The sequence below is a fragment of the Mytilus trossulus genome, chromosome 2 (genome assembly GCF_036588685.1).
Source record: "Mytilus trossulus isolate FHL-02 chromosome 2, PNRI_Mtr1.1.1.hap1, whole genome shotgun sequence".
NCBI classification, from domain to species: domain Eukaryota; kingdom Metazoa; phylum Mollusca; class Bivalvia; order Mytilida; family Mytilidae; genus Mytilus; species Mytilus trossulus.
The window spans coordinates 6,802,486-6,822,117 of NC_086374.1; the positions used below are offsets into that span (position 1 = coordinate 6,802,486).

At 31.5% G+C, this 19,632-nt stretch overlaps 2 protein-coding genes and 1 pseudogene across 5 annotated transcripts in view; 2 read left to right on the top strand and 1 right to left on the bottom strand.

Annotated features, from left to right (window-relative positions):
* The first annotated feature begins 1,454 nt into the window (after positions 1 to 1,454).
* On the top strand, positions 1,455 to 14,007 carry LOC134706383 (histone deacetylase 11-like). 2 transcript variants are annotated; one of them, XM_063565280.1, is made up of 11 exons: positions 1,455 to 1,639; positions 2,143 to 2,294; positions 2,986 to 3,086; positions 3,755 to 3,871; positions 7,477 to 7,659; positions 8,487 to 8,583; positions 9,165 to 9,234; positions 9,510 to 9,618; positions 10,097 to 10,310; positions 11,643 to 11,695; positions 11,963 to 14,007. In XM_063565280.1, the coding sequence occupies exons 1-10, from the start codon at positions 1,470 to 1,472 to the stop codon at positions 11,681 to 11,683; spliced, it is 1,254 nt and encodes a 417-aa protein (XP_063421350.1). In that variant the 5' UTR covers positions 1,455 to 1,469; the 3' UTR covers positions 11,684 to 11,695; positions 11,963 to 14,007. The 2 variants fall into 2 exon arrangements, with proteins under 2 accessions (XP_063421350.1, XP_063421349.1); XM_063565279.1 differs by lacking the exon at positions 11,643 to 11,695.
* Positions 3,883 to 7,470, top strand: LOC134706384 (uncharacterized; annotated as a pseudogene).
* A 1,027-nt stretch (positions 14,008 to 15,034) lies between the features above and the next one.
* Positions 15,035 to 19,632, bottom strand: part of LOC134706385 (ankyrin and armadillo repeat-containing protein-like) — a 30,153-nt gene continuing 25,555 nt past the window's right edge. For all 3 annotated transcript variants that reach the window (XM_063565283.1, XM_063565282.1, XM_063565281.1), the window contains 4 exons: positions 19,031 to 19,189; positions 18,243 to 18,667; positions 17,596 to 17,645; positions 15,035 to 17,033 (listed from right to left, as the gene is read on the bottom strand). In XM_063565283.1, coding sequence (XP_063421353.1) covers positions 16,771 to 17,033; positions 17,596 to 17,645; positions 18,243 to 18,667; positions 19,031 to 19,189 — 897 coding nt within the window. In that variant the 3' untranslated portion in view covers positions 15,035 to 16,770. The remainder of the gene's footprint in view (positions 17,034 to 17,595; positions 17,646 to 18,242; positions 18,668 to 19,030; positions 19,190 to 19,632) is intronic.

Here is a 19,632-nt window from a genome sequence, read left to right on the forward strand (position 1 = left end):
TTTGTCCAGGGGTTATTTTTTTCAGTTGCCAGAAAAACTTTGGATATAAGTGTGTTTTCAGACCTTAAAATATGATCATAAAACTTAATACAAGAAAATGATATTTTTGAGCATAGCGGTAGCCTGCAAAGTTCAGCTCTACAAGCAGCATTAATTGCTTTACAATGAACACCTAGAATTTCTTTTATGAATTTCATATGGAATTTTTCCAAAATGGAATTGTCTCCCGAGTTATCAAAAACACCCCAAATCTCACTACAATACAGCAATATGGGGCTTACTAATGAATCAAATAATTTTTCTAAAAGTTTACAAGGATTATCCAATCCAATTGTTTTTTTAATCTTAAAACATGCTTTCCTAGCTTTTTCCATTAGTAAGGATACAGCTAAGTTAAAGTTGCCATTACACTTTAACATTATATGAGTAACAGTAACAAAAGTTTTTAAATATAACATTTTGATATTTAATTATTATTCTTACATTTTAAAACCAGTGAATAAATAGTAAATTTGGCTATTTTGCCGGTAACGGTCAAATAGCAGGGGCGGATGCAGGAATTTTCGAAAGGGGGGGGGGGGGGGGGTGCAAAACATATGTCCCGATACAAATGCATTGATCGGCAAAAATAAAGGGGGGTGCGCACCCCCGGAACCCCCCCCCCCCCCCTCTGTATCCGCCATTGAATAGCCACTGCCCGCTTATTATATATGTGACTTTTGTGTAGGGGCCAGCTGAAGCGCCCGCCTCCGAGTGCAGTATTTTCTTGCTTCGTTGCAGACCCTAATATAATGCATAGAAGAGATTTAACCTCTACAAACCAGGAAACGTATTTTAATAATATATAAAATGAGGATAGGAATGCCTCTTACCGTCAGGTGTCAAACGGTCATTTCCGGCTACCGCTAGTCAGTGACAAATTGCCGGTTAACATTTTATCGTTATTCATCAAATTATCCTATATATAGCGGGATTCATCAGTGGTTTCAAATAACTAAACATTATCGTTATTTAAAAAAAAAAAAAAAAGACTCAACCCCAAAAATCGTACCGGCATTTTCGGCAAGATTCGGCTTGAAGATACCATAGTGGCATTACGACGCTCACCATGAAAAAGTAATATGTAGACCTATATGTCATTACAAATTTATGATAAAATATTGTAGCTTTTTCGAATAGCTATAAAACAGCCTGCGGATAGGAATGCTCTTTACCGCATGTGTCAAATAGTCATATTCTTCTTTCGCTAGCGTCAACTTGAATTGGTTAAAATTTTGCCTTAGTAAAATTTATGATTAGATCTATCGTGTTTAGTTAGAAGGCCCAAATATTTTATCGTCTGAAAGAAAGTTTTTATCGCCATGACTACAAATTACTGTTAACGTTATTTGGCAAGATTTTTTTACCGTTATTATATCTTATAATCTCGCCAAATAACTCTATGTGATCCGAAATGTACCGAAGGGAAGATGCATTCGGAAATTTCTATTTACAAGAAAAAGGAAAATGAGATGACATTACTGAAGATCAGATCTACATTATTTAGATTTGCAGTGATACTGTCTGCATCATCACTAGAAAAATCCGATAGATTAAGTGTTAAATCAACTTTTACAGTGATGGCAACAGAAGCACCAAGGTAATACGGTTCGACAGTCACATTATTTTAGATTAGCGAAAGTGAAAGTACATCAACTTTCGTTTTAGATTTCCTGTACATTATGTGTTCATTGTTGTATAGCATAATTTTATTCAGGCAAATCCAAGCACATGTATAAAAATTCATAAGACAGGACAAAGATATATTTAAAAATATATAAACTTTTAAAATAGTATCATAATTTTTCCCTTGTCATGCTTGTTTGAAAATATATAAAAATATAATTTTAATTTCAAAAGAATGATCAAATGTTTCTTAAAAAACCTATAAAAATCTCCAGTTTCAATATTATTTGCTGTTATTTTTAATTGTTCTTTAACTGCAGTCTTGAAAGTAGATTTATTTTTTAAATGTTGGATTAAGGGTTACGTACAATTGTTCCAGTCTTGTATAACATTAGAATTTTTTTTATAACAGGTGCTTTCAAGAGATTTTGAAATATTGTTTCATATTCTGATTATGTTGACATTTTTTATTCACAGAAGGCTGCATGCCACTGACTTATATGTTCCAATAGAACCCAAACAATGGCCAATTGTATACACTAATCAGTACAACATAAATGCTTTTGGAATGCAGAAGCTTCACCCATTTGATGCTGGCAAATGGGGAAGAGTTTTTCAGATGTTGAAAGGTATATATTTTTCTTATTTTGTTTTCTCCATACGTAATCAATTTACATTTTATAGACAAACTACAGAATTCACTTTGTTAGCGCAAAATTTAAGATACACATAAATAAAATTACAAAATTTAAGGTACACATAAACACAAAATACAAAGTCCACATGAATCAGAATGTCAATAACCATTTAATTAACACCTTCAATCAAATTTGCAGAATGTCAGATAAGAACAACTATAGTTATATAAATATAAAAAAGAAGATGTGGTATGATTGCCAATGAGACAACTATCCACAAAAGACCAAAATGACATAAACATTAAGGTCATCGTACGGCCTTCAACAATGAGCAAAGCCCATACCACATAGTCAGCTATAAAAGGCCCTGATTAGACAATGTAAAACAATTATGTCTTTTTGTTATTTAAAGTTTTGGACTTATTGCCACTTAGATTGTTATCCACCAGAGTTAAAATTAAGTGGATGCAAGCAATTTAAGGCAGCCATATAGCCTTCAACAATGAAAAAAACTGCCTTACAGTTGCCTGTAAAAGGCATGATGTGAAAAGTTTGAAACAATTCTTTTACATAATATATAACAAAACAATTTATGGAAAACAAATATGATAGAAATGAACCAATGGAAGGAATCTTTTCCTGCTATCTATTCTAATACTAAATTAGTTAATCCACATTACAGAGGCAGGCATGGTATCGGAGACAGATGTTGTAACACCAAAGGAAGCCACGTCACAAGATCTCTTAGTTGTTCATACACAGAAATATCTGGACGACTTAACAGTAAGGATATTTTTAAGAAGTTCAAGTCTGTATTATTATTATTACAAATTTTCCTAGCAATATTTTTATGTCATTGAAATAAACACATTTCCACATTATTTTTTGTATAACATGTATAAAAGATCTGTCCTGTAGAAATTAGAGCTTTCTCCTTCTCTATTGGATGTTTATTGAAACCTGTTAAATGTGAAGACATTAGATGACCTTTTAAGCAATTTTTTTATCAATCAATTATTGGTTACCAAACTCTCAAAGTAACTGAATCTGAATTTTTCAATTGTATACATTGACTATAATATCAACTTTCTATTTCTAATATTAATTAAAAAGGAATTAGACGATAGGTTGATTTTTTTTTATCGTCATACCTCAGGTTTTAAATTTGAAAATCAACTTGTTGACAGTAAAAGAAAAAAAAAGTTCTTTTTTCTATGTATTGGCCTTTTTAATTTTTTTAATCATGTTATTTTTTTTACATAAAAGTACAATTAATTATCTCTCAAAGATTTCAACTATCAACTGGAGGGTGACTCCCTCTACAATTCATTTGTCATTAACATTTTGTCTATTTATTATCCATTAAATTCTAGCTTTAAAATAGAATACTTTAACATGCAGTATCACAGGTGGATAAAGTTCATGAGATTAAGTTTTTTTTTATGTTTTAGTGGAGTTCTGTTGTTGCCAGGATTACAGAAGTATTACCAGTAGCATTAGTACCCAACTTTATCTTACAGAAAATATTACTCAAACCACTCAGATTCCAAACAGGTGGAACCATTCTGGTAATTTTTTCTTTTTTATGTTCCAAAATAAAACTTTTATAAAATGTAATGTGCAGACAAATACCACCATGTTCTTAAATAAAATCAACTTAGCTTTGGTTCATTTTTCTAATCTTAAACCAATATTTCAGCCATGACAATAAATAGTTGATCTGCCATATATCTGGGTGTCTTTAAATCATATCTACAATTTGACAATATTAATCAAATTAACAAGTGATGGAAAAGACAATATAGCAGATAAAGACTAATTTTCCTAATATTGACAATGTTTAAGGCATTAGATAAAGTGAACTATAATACACTGAACCTCAACAAACCTAAGGAACCAGTCAAAGAGATAATCAAACCAATTTCATTGGTTCAGATTAGTTGCCCTGTGATCAACAGATGTGATGGATTGACAGGCGCGTAGCTCCCTATACGCCAACACGCAGTTGCGTGCACATCGATTTGGCATGCAAAATAAAATTGCAAAATAAACATTTATAAATTAAATGTTTAAAGGAAACACATATGTTGTCACTTTTTTAATTGATGAAATGTCATTAAATAACGGCATTTGGTTTCAAAATAGAAGTTCTATTGGAGATCATGACAAAATCGGACAGTATTACTTGTATCTCTTAACAAGATTTGAATTTGTTATACTCAGTCTAAGACATGTAATTTCGGAGCACATTTTACAGAGTACGGTTTATCTGTTTGGAATGAGATGTACCAATGGGCATTAGATTTATCAGAACCCTTCGATATCGTTGAAAATATGACACGGTGATGTGTTCGACAGACTACCAGAGCCAATCACCCTGCAAACACGCCAAAACAGTATAGGAAAGTCTCGTTATAATTTGCGTTTAGACCATATGATAATGGAACTGGAGAGTGAAGTCACGTCTGGGATTAACAGAAAATCGCTTCTTTGTGCCGTATCTGCTTCTTTGTGTTGTAGGAAATATAACAAACTAACAAATCTCAACATTGTCTGAGACATACGAAACTGACCTGGTATGCAGTTTTGACGAATTTAATTGGGAGGTCGCTCGATGACGAATACGTACGTTGCATGGTTTATAACATCTCGCAAATGCTACCGTAGAGATCTATCAATGTACTAGTCTGTTGAAATCAAATGTACGATCAACAATGCACAACTACTGGTTATCATCGCTAGCATTACTGCATATTCATCGGCGTTTCAGTGTAAATATTGACAAAGTAATAGAGAAGCTCGTTTCTGTCTAGCCCGAAGAGCGGATTTTGGACAATTTTGAGTAAATTCTGTATCAGAAAAATGTGTAGTTTATGTTTTCAAATAACCATGATTTACTCTATTCAGAAGCTTTATTAATAGTTTTACATTCATAAATTGTTAATAAGTCCTATCTACATGTAGCTTCTCTTTCAACTGTCCTATAACCGAAAACCGAAAAAAAACACATTTTTCTGCGTAAAAGGGTCCCAAAATTTTTTCGCCTGGCTCCGCTCGGCAGTAGTTGCTTGCACATTGATTCTTTCTAGCTACGCCCCTGATTGACCAATCATGCAATACGTTGTGTACCAATACACTTAGCAGCAGATTTACTCAGGGCAGCAATAGAGAAGGCACAACCTAATGCTATCAGTGCTATCATATCAAACTGGCCACATACAGAATTATGTTTTAAGGATATATTACCACCCAAGCACCATGATATTTTTGAGGAAGAAATGGACCATGATTTGGTAGTGTTCACAGGTGTAATCAACAGAACTAAATATTGTAAACTCAAATCTATTGACTTCAGAGGACTTAAATTAAATGGAACATTCTGCAAGCTGATAGTACAGATGTGGCCTATTTTGTCTTTAAAGAAATCACAACAGAAAACAATAGTCAAAAATGCTGGTGTGAAAAGAAGTCGTTTAACAGATGAAATTTTACCAAAAATGTTAGAAGATCTGCTGTGTCATGAGATGGTTAAAAATTCCACATTCTCTATATACATTCCTAAAGGAGAAAAAATGACTGTGAAAATGGACAACTTACAGTTTTCTACAAACAGGACATTTTTCATGAATAATCTCATATGTAATGGACTACGGTCAATAACACCTTTGTCTATCTCTGTGTCTAATATTTGTATTAAGTCTGATTTAATGATTGGAGATGATGTAATGGACTGTTTAGCCCATTTATTGTCCTGAGAGGCTTGGACCCAGAGAACATTGAAGGAATTGAGCTGAAGCAACTTGAAGAGGGAATTTTCTTTCTCGGAGCATCAGACCTTCAGAAATTTAAAAATGTTTGTGCATTAGATCTTCAGGACTGCAATATTTATTTACAGGAAGGTCGAACGAGAAGTAGAACAGCATTACGGAATAAAATAGTGGAAACATTGAACTGTTTCTCGAACTTAATTCGATTGGATCTAAGCTTTAATTACCTTCTTGGTTGTCTTGGTGAGATATTAACAGCATTAAAACAACCCCTGGAATTTCTCAGTTTACGGGGCTGTGACTTGAATGAAAATGACCTGTCATGTTTGACAAAGTCTCAACATGCAATTCACTTAAAGGAACTTAATTTAAGTAAAGTGTGCCAATTTTCTATCTATGACAATGATAGGATATCGCCTATGTTTTTGTTAAAGATCACAAAACATTTTTCAAATGTGAAAATTCTTAGCCTAGCACAGAATCATTTACTGGATGCTTCAGTGTCGGAATTTTGTCATATTTTACGCCATGATTTGAAATATCTTAAAGTTCTGGACATTGCAGGAAATATATGACAGAAGAGAATTTAACAGACATTACAAAAGCTCTAGCTCACATTAAATCAATGCAGAAATTCTGTCTGACTTGTACAAATAATTTATTAGAAGATGCCATGGGGCCTCTTGACGGTGGAAATAATCAAGAAGATCTGAAGAAGAAATTTTGTGGTGTTCTATCCTGTCTTGGTCGTGATGATATAATTGTGGACATTGTTCGGCTTTCTTATGCAATATTTGTGGACTTAGTGGATATCATGGACCCAGAGTGACTTTAATGGACCCAGAGTGAAAAAGTCAGTCTGTTCATATGCAATATTTATACAGTAGGTTCATATAATGGAACCAGAGCAGATTAAATATGTCAAAGACAGATCGGAAAGTATTTTTTAGTAGGGAATAAATGAATTTGTTTGACAGTAGAGAGGATGCAAATCTGGTTTGGTTTGTCAATAGGATACATGTGCCATTATTCCATCTATTGTAAAGTGAGAACTTTTGGAGTATTCACAGCTAACATTTATTTAAGAATAGGATATTTGTCACGCAGAACCATCATTTCTAATACAAACATAACAGTACAAAAAAAAAAAATATTAATCAAACAGAAATAAATTCTAAGTAGTAAGAATTCCTTATTAGAATACTGAAAATATCCAACACTTAGCATACAACATTAAGACCAAATATTAAAAGTAAACTCACTCTTGACATTTACCTGAAAGAAACTATATTTTTGGTTTAAAAACAACAGCAAACATGTTATCTAATATGTAAGCGTTGTTGTTTATAAGAAGAAGAATAAGAACAGAAAATTATTAGGTTTTAATTATAAATTATACTTTAAAGGCTACAAAGCTTGCTGTGGAAAGAGGTTGGGCCATTAACATTGGAGGAGGTTTTCATCATGCACATGGAGAAGATGGCGGAGGATTTTGTGTTTATGCTGACATAACTCTCGCTATCAAATTTTTGATGGCATCTGATCCTAAAATAAAGAAAGCCATGATTATAGATCTTGATGCCCACCAGGTAAATAATTTATTTGTATTGACTATGGCTACTGCATGATTGTCTTCAGACGAAGGCCTATTGTGAGGTCAAAAAGTTCATTTATAAAATATGGTTATTGTATAAATATTTTCTTTCAAGTAGTAAGCTTTGATTTTAAAAAACTTAGTTTGTTTGTAATATTCTGTTCTATTGCACTGGTGTTGTATTGCTTGAAATATGAAATTGTGACTTTAGCAGAAGTTAAACATTGAGTATTTGTTATTTGAAAAGTTTACTACTAAAAAGGTTGTTGCATGAATATTGATGTATAGTTATAAGGTATAGAATAGTAATTGTACTCCAATCTTGTGCAGTAACTAAGAAAGAAAAGTTCATTTCTTAACCTTAAAAATCTGCATAAAAAAGTTAGTTAAATGTTTATTTCACCAGGAAAAAAATAGAATATACCAATGGGACAAGATAAAAATTAGAAGTCAGATTATAAGGTTTTGAAATTTTCAAAGAGACATTAATCATTAAAATGAGAACTTGATGCAGCACAATTGGTATGGTTAATGATGTGTGAAATGACAGGCAACACTATAAAGAAGAAACAAGACAAACAGAATAGTATCTGTCAACAAAACACTAAAGATTCAGGAATTTAAATAATATTCAGCATATTTTTTGCAAAAAGTGTTTAACTAAATTTATGTAACGGTTTAAAACCTGCTAGTATTCTATTTTCTATTATCACCATTACCTGATATTGCATACAATTGAAAATAGAATAAGCTTCAAATTATGGTTTTTAAGCAGACAAATAAAAATGAAAAGCGTTACTAATATATTTGTATTATTTATAGGGAAATGGTCATGAGAGAGATTTCCTTAATGATGATAGTGTATATATCCTTGATGTTTATAATGGTGCAATATACCCTAGAGATTTAAAAGCAAAAGGTAGGTCTGATATACATGCATTGGGTTTTTATCTTCATTTAAACATTAAAGTTAAGAGTTAGATATCTGATTGAATAAAAATTAGACACAATGTTATTTCTATATTGATAGTAATTGTATACAAGAAACCCTATATTTGATAGTAATTGTATACAAGAAACCCTATATTTGATAGTAATTGTATACAAGAAACCCTATATCTTATATTTAATGCTAGTTATCTAGTTCTACAGTGGTTCTTAACACTTAGTCTTTTGTTTTCTATGTTGTGTTTTGTGTACTTTTGTGTGTCTGTTTGGTCTTTTTCTTTTTTAGCCATGGTGTTGTCAGTTGTTTTACGACTTTAGTTTGAATGTCCCTTTGGTATCTTCGCCTCTCTTGTAAATATTTTAAATTCTTAAATGATGCCATAAAGATTGGGATTTTTACAGTACTTTGAACATGACACTGAGTTTGTGGTGCTTTCTCCTGTTTCAGTAAAAACTTTCAATGCCATTTTGACTTTGTATGAACAAAGATACAGTACGGTAATATGTTAGGATACAATTGTTGACAGAACTATTTCATTTATTTCTTTTTAGCTGCTATAAAGAAAAGAGCAAATTGTTTACACCACACAAAAGATGAAGAGTATTTAGAAAAAGTTAAAAGGTATTCAATACTGAAGTTCCAATGTTTCCTACAGGATATATTAAAATTGTAGTGTAATTTAGTTATGTAATCTACATTAATGTATTTAAGACCTTCCAGTAAATTTAACTGATTCAGAACAATTTTATTTTTTGTAAAAGGAATAAGTTTTTGATAATAGTAAACTTACTCTACCCAATAGACTAATGATTGAGATAGATTTTATTTTGAAAGTAAAGAGGTTCTCAGTGGGCAATTCAGGTTCTTTGAGGCTTTTGTGTTTATGCATCTTTCAGGACAATAGAAGAAGCCTTAAATGAATTCAAACCAGATATTATAGTATACAATGCTGGCACAGATATATTAAAAGGGGATCCTTTAGGGAACCTGGATATCTCTGCAGAGGTAAGCATACATTATTGTACAGTGATGGCACAGATATATTAAAAGTGAATCCATTAGGGAACTTGGATATCACTGCAGACATAAGCACACATTATATATGTATCTTAATAGGGGATCCTTATTCATTAGAGAATATTTATGGGAAACTTGATGTTACTGCACTGGTAGGGCACACTAATATACGATAGTAGTGAAATAACTAAGAAAACATCCAAAACTAAAGAGATTAAAGAACAGGGGAAGATCAAGTCAGTACAAACTAGAGTAAAGATAACTAAAACTAAAGCAAGAAACTTCCATATCATCCAAGAGTGACATCAAGTTTTTCAGAAAGTAATCAATTTTCTTTCATACACCCATACTTAGTAATAAGAAAAAAATATCATGACACACAAACAACATTGATTTACATGTAACATAAATAGACACTTATTAGTCTTTAAGTTTGCCATTTTATTGTTTTTGTTTTTTGTAACAGGGAATTATAAAGCGAGATGAAATTGTGTTTACAAAAGTCAGATCTAAAAACATACCAATTGTCATGGTAACGAGTGGAGGGTACACTATGGAAACAGCTAAAATCATAGCAGACTCTATTTTAAATTTGAAAGAGAAAAAAATAATTTCAAAGGAATCTGGTCATTCAATAAAAGACACTTTTCCACCTGAAGGAAATGAGGAATCATATAGTCGTAAGTCATCCTACTAAAAAAATTGATATCAATCCAGATGAAGGTATGGTCAGCTTATGATTGTCCTACAGTTTATAAACTGTTTTTTTTTTAGGTATATGCATGGTTGTTTAAGAAAAACAAAACAATTGAAGTTAATAGAATTGTTTGATACTTTGCCAAAATGAAAATTGAGAAAGGAAATAGGGAATGTATCAAAGCGACAACAACCCGACCATAGAGCAGACAACAGCCAAAGGCCACCAATGGGTCTTCAATGTAGCGAGAAATTTCTGCACCCATAGACACCTTCATCTGGCCCCTTAAATATATGTATACTAGTACAGTGATAATGGACGTCGTTCTAAACTCCTAATTATACACAAGAAACTAAAATTAAAAATCATACAAAACTAACAAAGGCCAGAGGCTCCTGACTTGGGACAGGCGCAACATTGCGGCGGGGTTAAACATGTTTATGAGATCTCAACCCTCCCCTATACCTCTAGCCAATCTAGAAAAGTAAACACATAACAATACGCACATTAAAATTCAAATCAAGAAAAATTTGAATCCGATGTCAGTTTATATGATGTTTTGAAAAAAAAAGTATCAGGGCTCTTTTCAAGGTTCAGGGGTTTTTTTATCAAACAATTTGTTTCTTGTGTGTTTATATTTGTCATTTCATATTTGCTTTTTATCATTTTTTGTTTACATGGAAAATTTCTTTGTGATCCTTTTTTTTTTGAAGAAAAGGAATATAGAATGACATACATAAACATACAAGTGAAAGATTGGTTATTCCTTCTGCAGTACAATATTTTTTTATAGATTATACGTGATAAACCAGATTTTGTGTAATAGAAGGAAAACTAAATGATGGAATTTTAAGATAATGAACAATAAGAAAGCTCTTTAAATGTGCTTTCTGAAAATAAAAAGGGAAATTGGGGTCAAGTGACTTATTTTCTTGTTACAAAACAACATAGGTTATTTCCTAAAAAAGATACACTATCAGACTTACCTCCCCTTATTTGGCAAAATTTCAAATTAAAGCTCTCAACCAATTGTTTTCTGCTTTTTCACAATCCAAAATGGCAGAGACACGCAACATACTTTAATCTGTAATATTTATTATATCTCTTGAAATTTAAGTATTTATAACATCTAATTCAAATGTTTTAAAAGAAAAAAATATGTAGTATACTGCAATTAGTATGTAAGAACACAGTAATATATGTTTTTATTATTGAATATTTCATTGTTTTGACATGGTATGTTGTGGATAATGGATATTGTGGAATTTTTCACTGATACTGTTCAGTATAAAAGAACATTTAAATTTATTTTAAGGATTTTCTGCAAGATTCAATTCATCTGGGACTAATACATGAAGAATATTCTTAGTAAGAAATCCCTTTATATATTTATTAAACTTAGTCTAATACTCAATGCCTATTACCAACAAACATAGATCAGGTTTGAATATGAGTGGCATTATTTAAATAAATAGTAAAATGACTGAATTTGCCGTTTCTGGAATCTAGCTTTATTATATTTACAAGATGCCAGGCATCTGTGTCCCATGGACACTTTCTTCTTTTATTCTTCAATATTTTGTAAACATCATATCTGATAGTGGTTATACATTGTTTTGGTTTTTATATTTCCAGAGCATTTTGATCCTGCAAAGACAACTATGAAGACACAGTCTGAGTTATAAAGATCTGAACAGAACTTATATCTAAATGATATATTTAACTTGGAATATCTTAATGACTTCAATTTTTGTTGCTCTCTTTATACACAAATTTGTAAAGGCTTAGAATATTTTACAGATGATTTTTGTAATCATTACCATGCCCTACTAAATTATCTTTTGTTCAACTCAATATATGTAAATCTGTCTGCTAGGTTTTTTTACATGAGGTAAGTCAAAAAGGTATTACTTTTTAGCACCACAAACAATGCTGCAGATATCAGTTGTATCTTATTATCGCTATCAACTTTTATGTAAAGATATGAAATAGTCATTTATGCATTTGGCTTTGACAGGGGATAAGGAAAACAGTTAAACGCATTTGAAAACCATATTTAAAGATTAACAAAGGTGTTAGGGTTGTAAAAATGCTTGTTACATGTTGTTTATGCATATTGAAATTTTGTTAAGAATCAAATGGATTTGCCTAGGTTTTATATTTGAATTTGATTTTGAATAAATCAGCATATTCACCTGGGGAAAAAGAATATTCACTGTGCAAAAGTCACGTTTTCACATGTATAACTATGGTCACAGTATTAGAGACATCGGTATTACAATGTGATGTGAGCACCAGTGTAAAGTATTTGTTTAAAGCTTTATATATCAGAAGGCAGAGGACCTGGATGTTTCATACCTTGTTTGCAGATAGCTTGATACCTTATGCTATGATGTTTCTGTCCGTCATATATCAATTGTCCTTGACCTCATTTTATGGTTCAATATCTGTTTTTTTTTTAAATATGTAAAGTGAAATACTTGTTTTGAGTAAAAGGATACCAGTAACTATGTTTGGAATATGGGATCCTAGTACAGTCTTTATGTCTGTTAGGTAGGGTTCTTCTGACCAAGACCTTATTCAATGGATAAATGATCAAGGTTAAAGTTAACAGGTCAAACCCTTTTAAAAGCAATAAGTCAACTATATTAGACTGCCATGGTAGCTTGTTTGGTTTGAGGGAAGGAAGTCAAACTCTAACTGGGTCAAACAAGAGACTTTAAAACTGGTATTTGTTGCTTCTTTTCTTAACACACAGTAATAAGGAGTAGGAGAAAAGACTGGTCAGCTCCGAGTCTGAAAAATGTGTCTGTAAAAAGTGTCTTTTCCTCCTGCAGACTGTTACCTAGAGAACAAGCACTTACAAAATTGGGCTCAACTTGTCAGTCTAGCACAAAACAGAGTAAATATTCATATAATATTAACATGTTTTTGTTATGAATATGCATATAAATATACCACTGGACTTTTTTTTTAGTCAATAATCAACTATATTTGGTGTATGGATTGATTGTAAGGTGTACAGGTCTGACTGACATGTTTCATCTTACCTTGACCTCAATTTCTTGTTTTAATGCACAATGTTTAGTGTTTGTGGTTTTGTCAAATTCTCTGATACTATTAGCAAAAGGCCTGCTATATTTGATGTATCAAGCAATTGTCAGATACACATGTCCATCAGCAGGTTTTATCCGACCTGGACCCTCATTTTCTGGTTTATTGGACAATTTTTAGTTTTTGTGGTTTGGTCTATTTCTCAGATATCTTAAAAGCAATAGGCCAATTATCAATGATTATATTAAGTGAATGGAACAATTGGGAGATGTACATGGAAGTCTGGCAGGGTTTATATGACCTTGACCTAATCTTCATTGATCATTGGTTAATATAAAGATCTTGTGGTTTTCGATCTGTTTCTCAGGTATGATAAGACCACTATATTTGGTGTATGGTACATGTTTTTTGACATGGTTCATCCCGTGACCTCATTTTTATGACATTGATAATATTAAGTTTATGTGATACTTGTAATAAAACCTTCATATTGCACTTTCAACATGAATGTAAAACAGACTAGACATTCAGTTTATGCACTCTTGTTGTAAATTTATTGATGTACAATTTGTTTTGTGAATTATTGTCAGGACAAACATGTTCATGGAATACAGAATAAAACAGTTGCAAGCCATTGGCCTCGGTGAATATCTGCTTTTCTAAAGTCAATAAAGCAAATATTCATCAAAAGAAGATGTGATATGATTCCCAATATGACAACTCTCCACAAGAGACCAAAATGACATAGAAATTAACAACTATAGGTAGCTGTATGGTTTTCAGTAATGAGTAAAACCCATACCACATATATAGTCACCTATAAAAGGCCCTGAGATAAGTACAAAATAATGAATGAAAAACAAATATTATATACAGCAACCACTGAATTACAGGCTCCTGACTTGGGACAGGTAGTGATATCCCATTTGAAAAAGTTTTCCACACTTACAACCTAACTTTCAAAATGTGTGGTTCATAAGTATTTTTTATTGTCAAAATTAAACTGACAACCCAATGGCAAAAAATAGATAAGACAAACAGACAAACAGCAGTATACAAGACACAACATAGTTAACTGAAGACTGACCATCATCAACCCCACTGGAAAACTAGGGTAACTTTATATGCTCCATGAGGGTAAGCAGATCTTGCTACACATGTGGCCTAGGGTAACTTTATGTGCTCCATGAGGGTAGCAGATCTTGCTACACATGTGGCCTAGGGTAACTTTATATGCTCCATGAGGGTAAGCAGATCTTGCTACACATGTGGCCTAGGGTAACTTTATGTGCTCCATGAGGGTAAGCAGATCTTGTTACACATGTGGCCTAGGCTAACTTTATATGCTCCATGAGGGTAGCAGATCTTGTTACACATGTGGCCTAGGCTAACTTTATGTGCTCCATGAGGGTAAGCAGATCTTGCTACACATGTGGCCTAGGGTAACTTTATATGCTCCATGAGGGTAAGCAGATCTTGCTACACATGTGGTCTAGGGTAACTTTATGTGCTCCATGAGGGTAAGCAGATCTTGCTACACATGTGGCCTAGGGTAACTTTATGTGCTCCATGAGGGTAAGCTGGTCCTGCTACACATGTGGCACCTGTCCTGTTGTTCATGTAAGTAAATAACCTGGTGACTTGAGTCTACAGTATTTTAACTATTCAAAATATTTATTTAAAAGTAACAAATTACATCATAACTAAGTGTAGTACATAAAACAAACGTGTATCACAGATGGTAAATGCAATATAGAAAACAAAGCAATAAATACAGATTTACACAAGTTCTTTTAAATAGATATAGGAAGATGTGGTATGAGTGCCAATGAGACAACTCTCCATCCAAATAACAATTTATAAAAGTAAACCATTATAAATTTTTTTTTATCAAAATACTAGCTTATGCTTTTTATACAAATTTTATATGTTTATTGACATTTAAAGTGGCAAATACAAATTTTGCTTATATTTTTTCTTTTATTTTCTTATTGTGGATTACCTGATAAAATCATAATTTTAAAAAGTCAACACAAAATATTCTAAATATTGTTCTCTTGGAAATACTAGAAAGTAATGACTATTGAAATTTTCCCTGTAAATATTTTTTTACATCCTAACTTGTTTGAAACACAACATAAAAGTGTGAAAAATTTTACATAAAAATTTCTGCTTTAGACACAACTTAGAAAAAATAGAATTATAAAACATGAACATTAAAACACGCAGCTTTCAGATATCTTTATTGTTCACAATGAGCAAAATATACTAATCCATATGTGTTAGGAATACATCTATTAAAATTTGTATCTTTCAAAGAATATTACTTACCTCTATTCAATATTGGTACTGATCCAAAAAATATAGGGTTTTGTACAAAAATTTGACCTCAGATCTTGCAAATACCACCACTTTAAACTTATATTTAACAACAAAACTAACATTAAAGCATCTTAATTTCTAACATCATAAAACAAATATAAAAATTAATGCAAATATGATTACAAAAAAAAAATACATGTATAAACAATATACAAATGTATAAGAAAATACAAATAAAAAAACCTACCATATAAATCATATCACAGGGAAAATAATCACAGACAGTCTTATCTTAAAAAGCTCTTATTGATGGAAAGTTGTCAACAAAATACACAATAAGCTTTTAAGAATAAAAAAGAGTAGAATGTTAGAAATCTATTGTCACATTACTTAATAAAGGTAATTTCCTAGGCTTTGAACTTTGTTTTTTTTCTGAATTTAACAAAGTTCAACCAATTAAACTTTATAGTCTCTGGTATTATGAACTGCACATTATTTCTCTAGTAGCTAATAGTTTTTTTGTAATAACAAATTAGTGTTCTTATTATGTCCTAATTTTAAAATACCTGAAACTGTTTGGGATAACAAAAAAGAAAAGAAAAATCAAATATAATATAATATATTAACCCGATGATGACTGCTGATTCTTTTCTTCAAACTTTTGTATGCCTATTTCATTGTGGAAATTATAGATAACATTACATACAAGAATAGGTAAACAGAAGAAATTCAGATAATGGGAAATTCACACCTTGGTTGTTTAATTTTGCAGTGAGATGATTTTATACTAGCAAAATAAAATTTAGCTATGCCGGTCTGCAGAAATCACTGAATAACTTGTTGCATCTACTTTTTATTTTCATGTAGTTCTACTTTGTTACAGGAAACATTTGGTATTAACCTACCCAGCTTGAAGTCCATTTAAAATAATGAATGCATATATCACAAACACTACATTTATAAAGCTGTACTAATCTCACTGATTGTTCAAGCACTTACAAAAGATTGTAAATAATATTTCTCACAGAACAATAAATTATAACTACATAATCAAACTACACTAGCTTCTATTTCTCATTCTTCCATGCGGATAAACGTGTCTTGAAACTTGTCTCTGGAGAAGGGCTAGTTTTACGTGTTTTAGTTGAGGAGGCGGCTGACAAAGGTCTTGCACGAGAGTTAGTTGCCCTTGAATTAGTCCTAACACCTGTAGAGGGTCTACTATTTTCTGTTGATTTACTTATAATCACACTTGGAACAGGAGATTTTTTACGACCAGACTGAGCACGACTTGATGTAGTTCTGATTGAGTGAGCTGTGGTTGGACGAACTGTAAAAAAAACCAAATTAATGTTTAAGTTTGAGATGAAATCATTATAAACATTTATAAATGAATGGGAGAACAAGGCACTTTTTATATATGACAACTTTTTTTTGTGGATAACTTACGGTCTCCCAAGTTTATTGCAATAATATAATGAATTTGAAAGCACAAATTTGATTAGTTGATGTAATAATTAGCAGAACAAAAACAAGATTGATGTACTTCCTATGAATATTTTATACCTTGTGTAATATCAAAAGTAAATTACAAAACTTTCAATTCAATTAAAAAAATATGGGGATTGTGTTGATGTTCATGAAGCTTAACCAAAATCCATACATGTATATGCAAAACTGGAAAATAATCCTGTATAAAAGCTGCTCTATTTGATATTACAAAATTTTACAAGGGTTACTTCTTATTGCTATCTTTATTAGAAAATCTTTATACTTTTTTATAATTAAATTATTGATCTTATATTCAAGTATCAGTCCTAATGACTTATATTTTATGTTATTACAAAGGTCATGACTTGACTAACCAAACATTTAACCTATCATTGACTTACCATCTCTCCTACTTGGTGGCTTGACAGGTGGTCCTCCATTGATTTCAAGGCTGGAACAAAAATATACAATTTCTAAATGATATTTAAAATTTTCATAAAAAATCTATATTTTTAATCTCGAAATGTCATAAATAAAACATGCAATGATTTCTTACTAGACCTTAATTATCTAATACTTTGAATTCATTTATTTTCATTGATATTATTTTTCATGGATTGAGAAAAACATGCATTTTTGTGGATTTTGTGTGTTTTTCAAAAGTCTACAGTTAATCAAACAGCATTTTTGGATATGAATCAACAGTAAGGTGGTCGTGACATTTAGTCATAAAGAGTAGATTAATTGAAATATGTGATTCATTTGTGCATGCTTTAATAGAATCCAAAGATGTACCCAGAAAAAATCTCATTCTTCTATGATTAGTTCAAAGAGCTACACATATATTAACAAAAAATGATACATGTTTGTATACATAACAATTTATTATTCCATTACTCTGTTCAATAGAAAGATACAAAGTTTATTGATATGAATTTCTATATTAAGTGTTTTTTATACAGTAAAAAGTATCATTAATTTTCCTTAAAGAAGACAAGAGATGAGCATTTTTCTTTACATTTAGTTCAATGCATAATGAAAAACTTACCATTGTGAAGGCAATCCAACAATCTTTGCTCTTTTAAAATCCTGTAAGAAATCTTCACTGATTTTAGGAGTTTTCCCTATATTTTCCATCATCTTTTTGTATAAGCCCGGAGTATTTCTGCAAGCACTCAGCAGAATTCTAGCAGCTGTTTTATTGAATGTCAAGTAACCTAAAGCTATTGCTGTAGAACTGCGGACCTGATCATTGGCAGAAGCCAGACGTTCAACCAGAATATCAATGGCACCCACAGTTACCATGGCATCAGGTATACCGGCCCTGGTGTGTGCCAAACTTGCCAGTAAACTAGAAGCTCGGACAACAACATTATCATCATGTGATTTAACTTTGTTGACAAGTATAGTTACTCCCCTTGCTGTTAATGTCACTTGATCATCATCTACTATTACTCGAGCTAACACTACAATCTACAAAACAGAGAAAAATATAGTCAAAAGTATTTCACAATTTCAGTCTATGACATGGGAAGGTAGAAATAGATGGCAAATAATAGGTTAACAAATTCATGTACATAAATCCATAGAAAAGAAAATTGTTTGCATACATTGATCTAACTGAAATTTTCACTTGATATGATTAAATCAGCAATATCTTCATCAAATCATATAGATTTACTCATGAATTAAGAAATGAATTATGTTAATTTACAACGTTACCATGTTATAATTTAGGCAGTTGGGAAACACTAAACTTTGATGGTAGCTGATCTGAAAAACAGTCTCATGAACAATGATGTTTACATTCATTAAGTAACTGATAATGTCACTCACCTGAAATGCAGCCTCACATACATAGTTTTCGTTTTCTGACTCCAGGAAATCTTGGAAAACAGAATAACTGATACCACCAGCCTCTCTGATTGCAAACTGTTGTTGTGTATTGTTGAATGCAAAAATAGCTAAAGCCATACCAGCTCTCAATCGGATTTCCTAACAAAGGAATATGCATTTTAAAAAATTACATACTACTTGTAATATTTTAAATAGACAAACATAGAATGTCAATTTTATGTATTATAAAAAGAAGTGAATTTTATCTGACATAGATTTGAACAAAAATCGTACCTCAAATTTGGTGAAATACTTGGTAAGATCAAGAAAAACAATATCTCCACTAAATCATGGTTGTGTTGAATACATGCCTAATTCTAGTATAAATTATATATACAGAAACAATTGATTTTGTTGATCAAATGCCTATTTTCTTTCATTGATATCAGATCTGTCATTAAAATTGGAATTGGTTATCTCCCATATATACAGATCCCATGCCTTATTTCAGTAAATGTTACCAGATCTAGTGTTACAACAAAATAAAATTCATGTAAACCATCACAACTTGTATATATTTCAGTAATTCATAATTGTTTGGA

Excerpts from the sequence above, each read along its gene's own strand:
- LOC134706383 (XM_063565279.1), top strand. The coding sequence starts at position 1,470 with ATGCATTCGGAAATTTCTATTTACAAGAAAAAGGAAAATGAGATGACA. Across the intron at positions 7,660-8,486 it reads TAGATCTTGATGCCCACCAG|GGAAATGGTCATGAGAGAGA; the intron begins GTAAATAATTTA and ends TATTATTTATAG. Across the intron at positions 10,311-11,962 it reads AAATGAGGAATCATATAGTC|AGCATTTTGATCCTGCAAAG; the intron begins GTAAGTCATCCT and ends TTATATTTCCAG.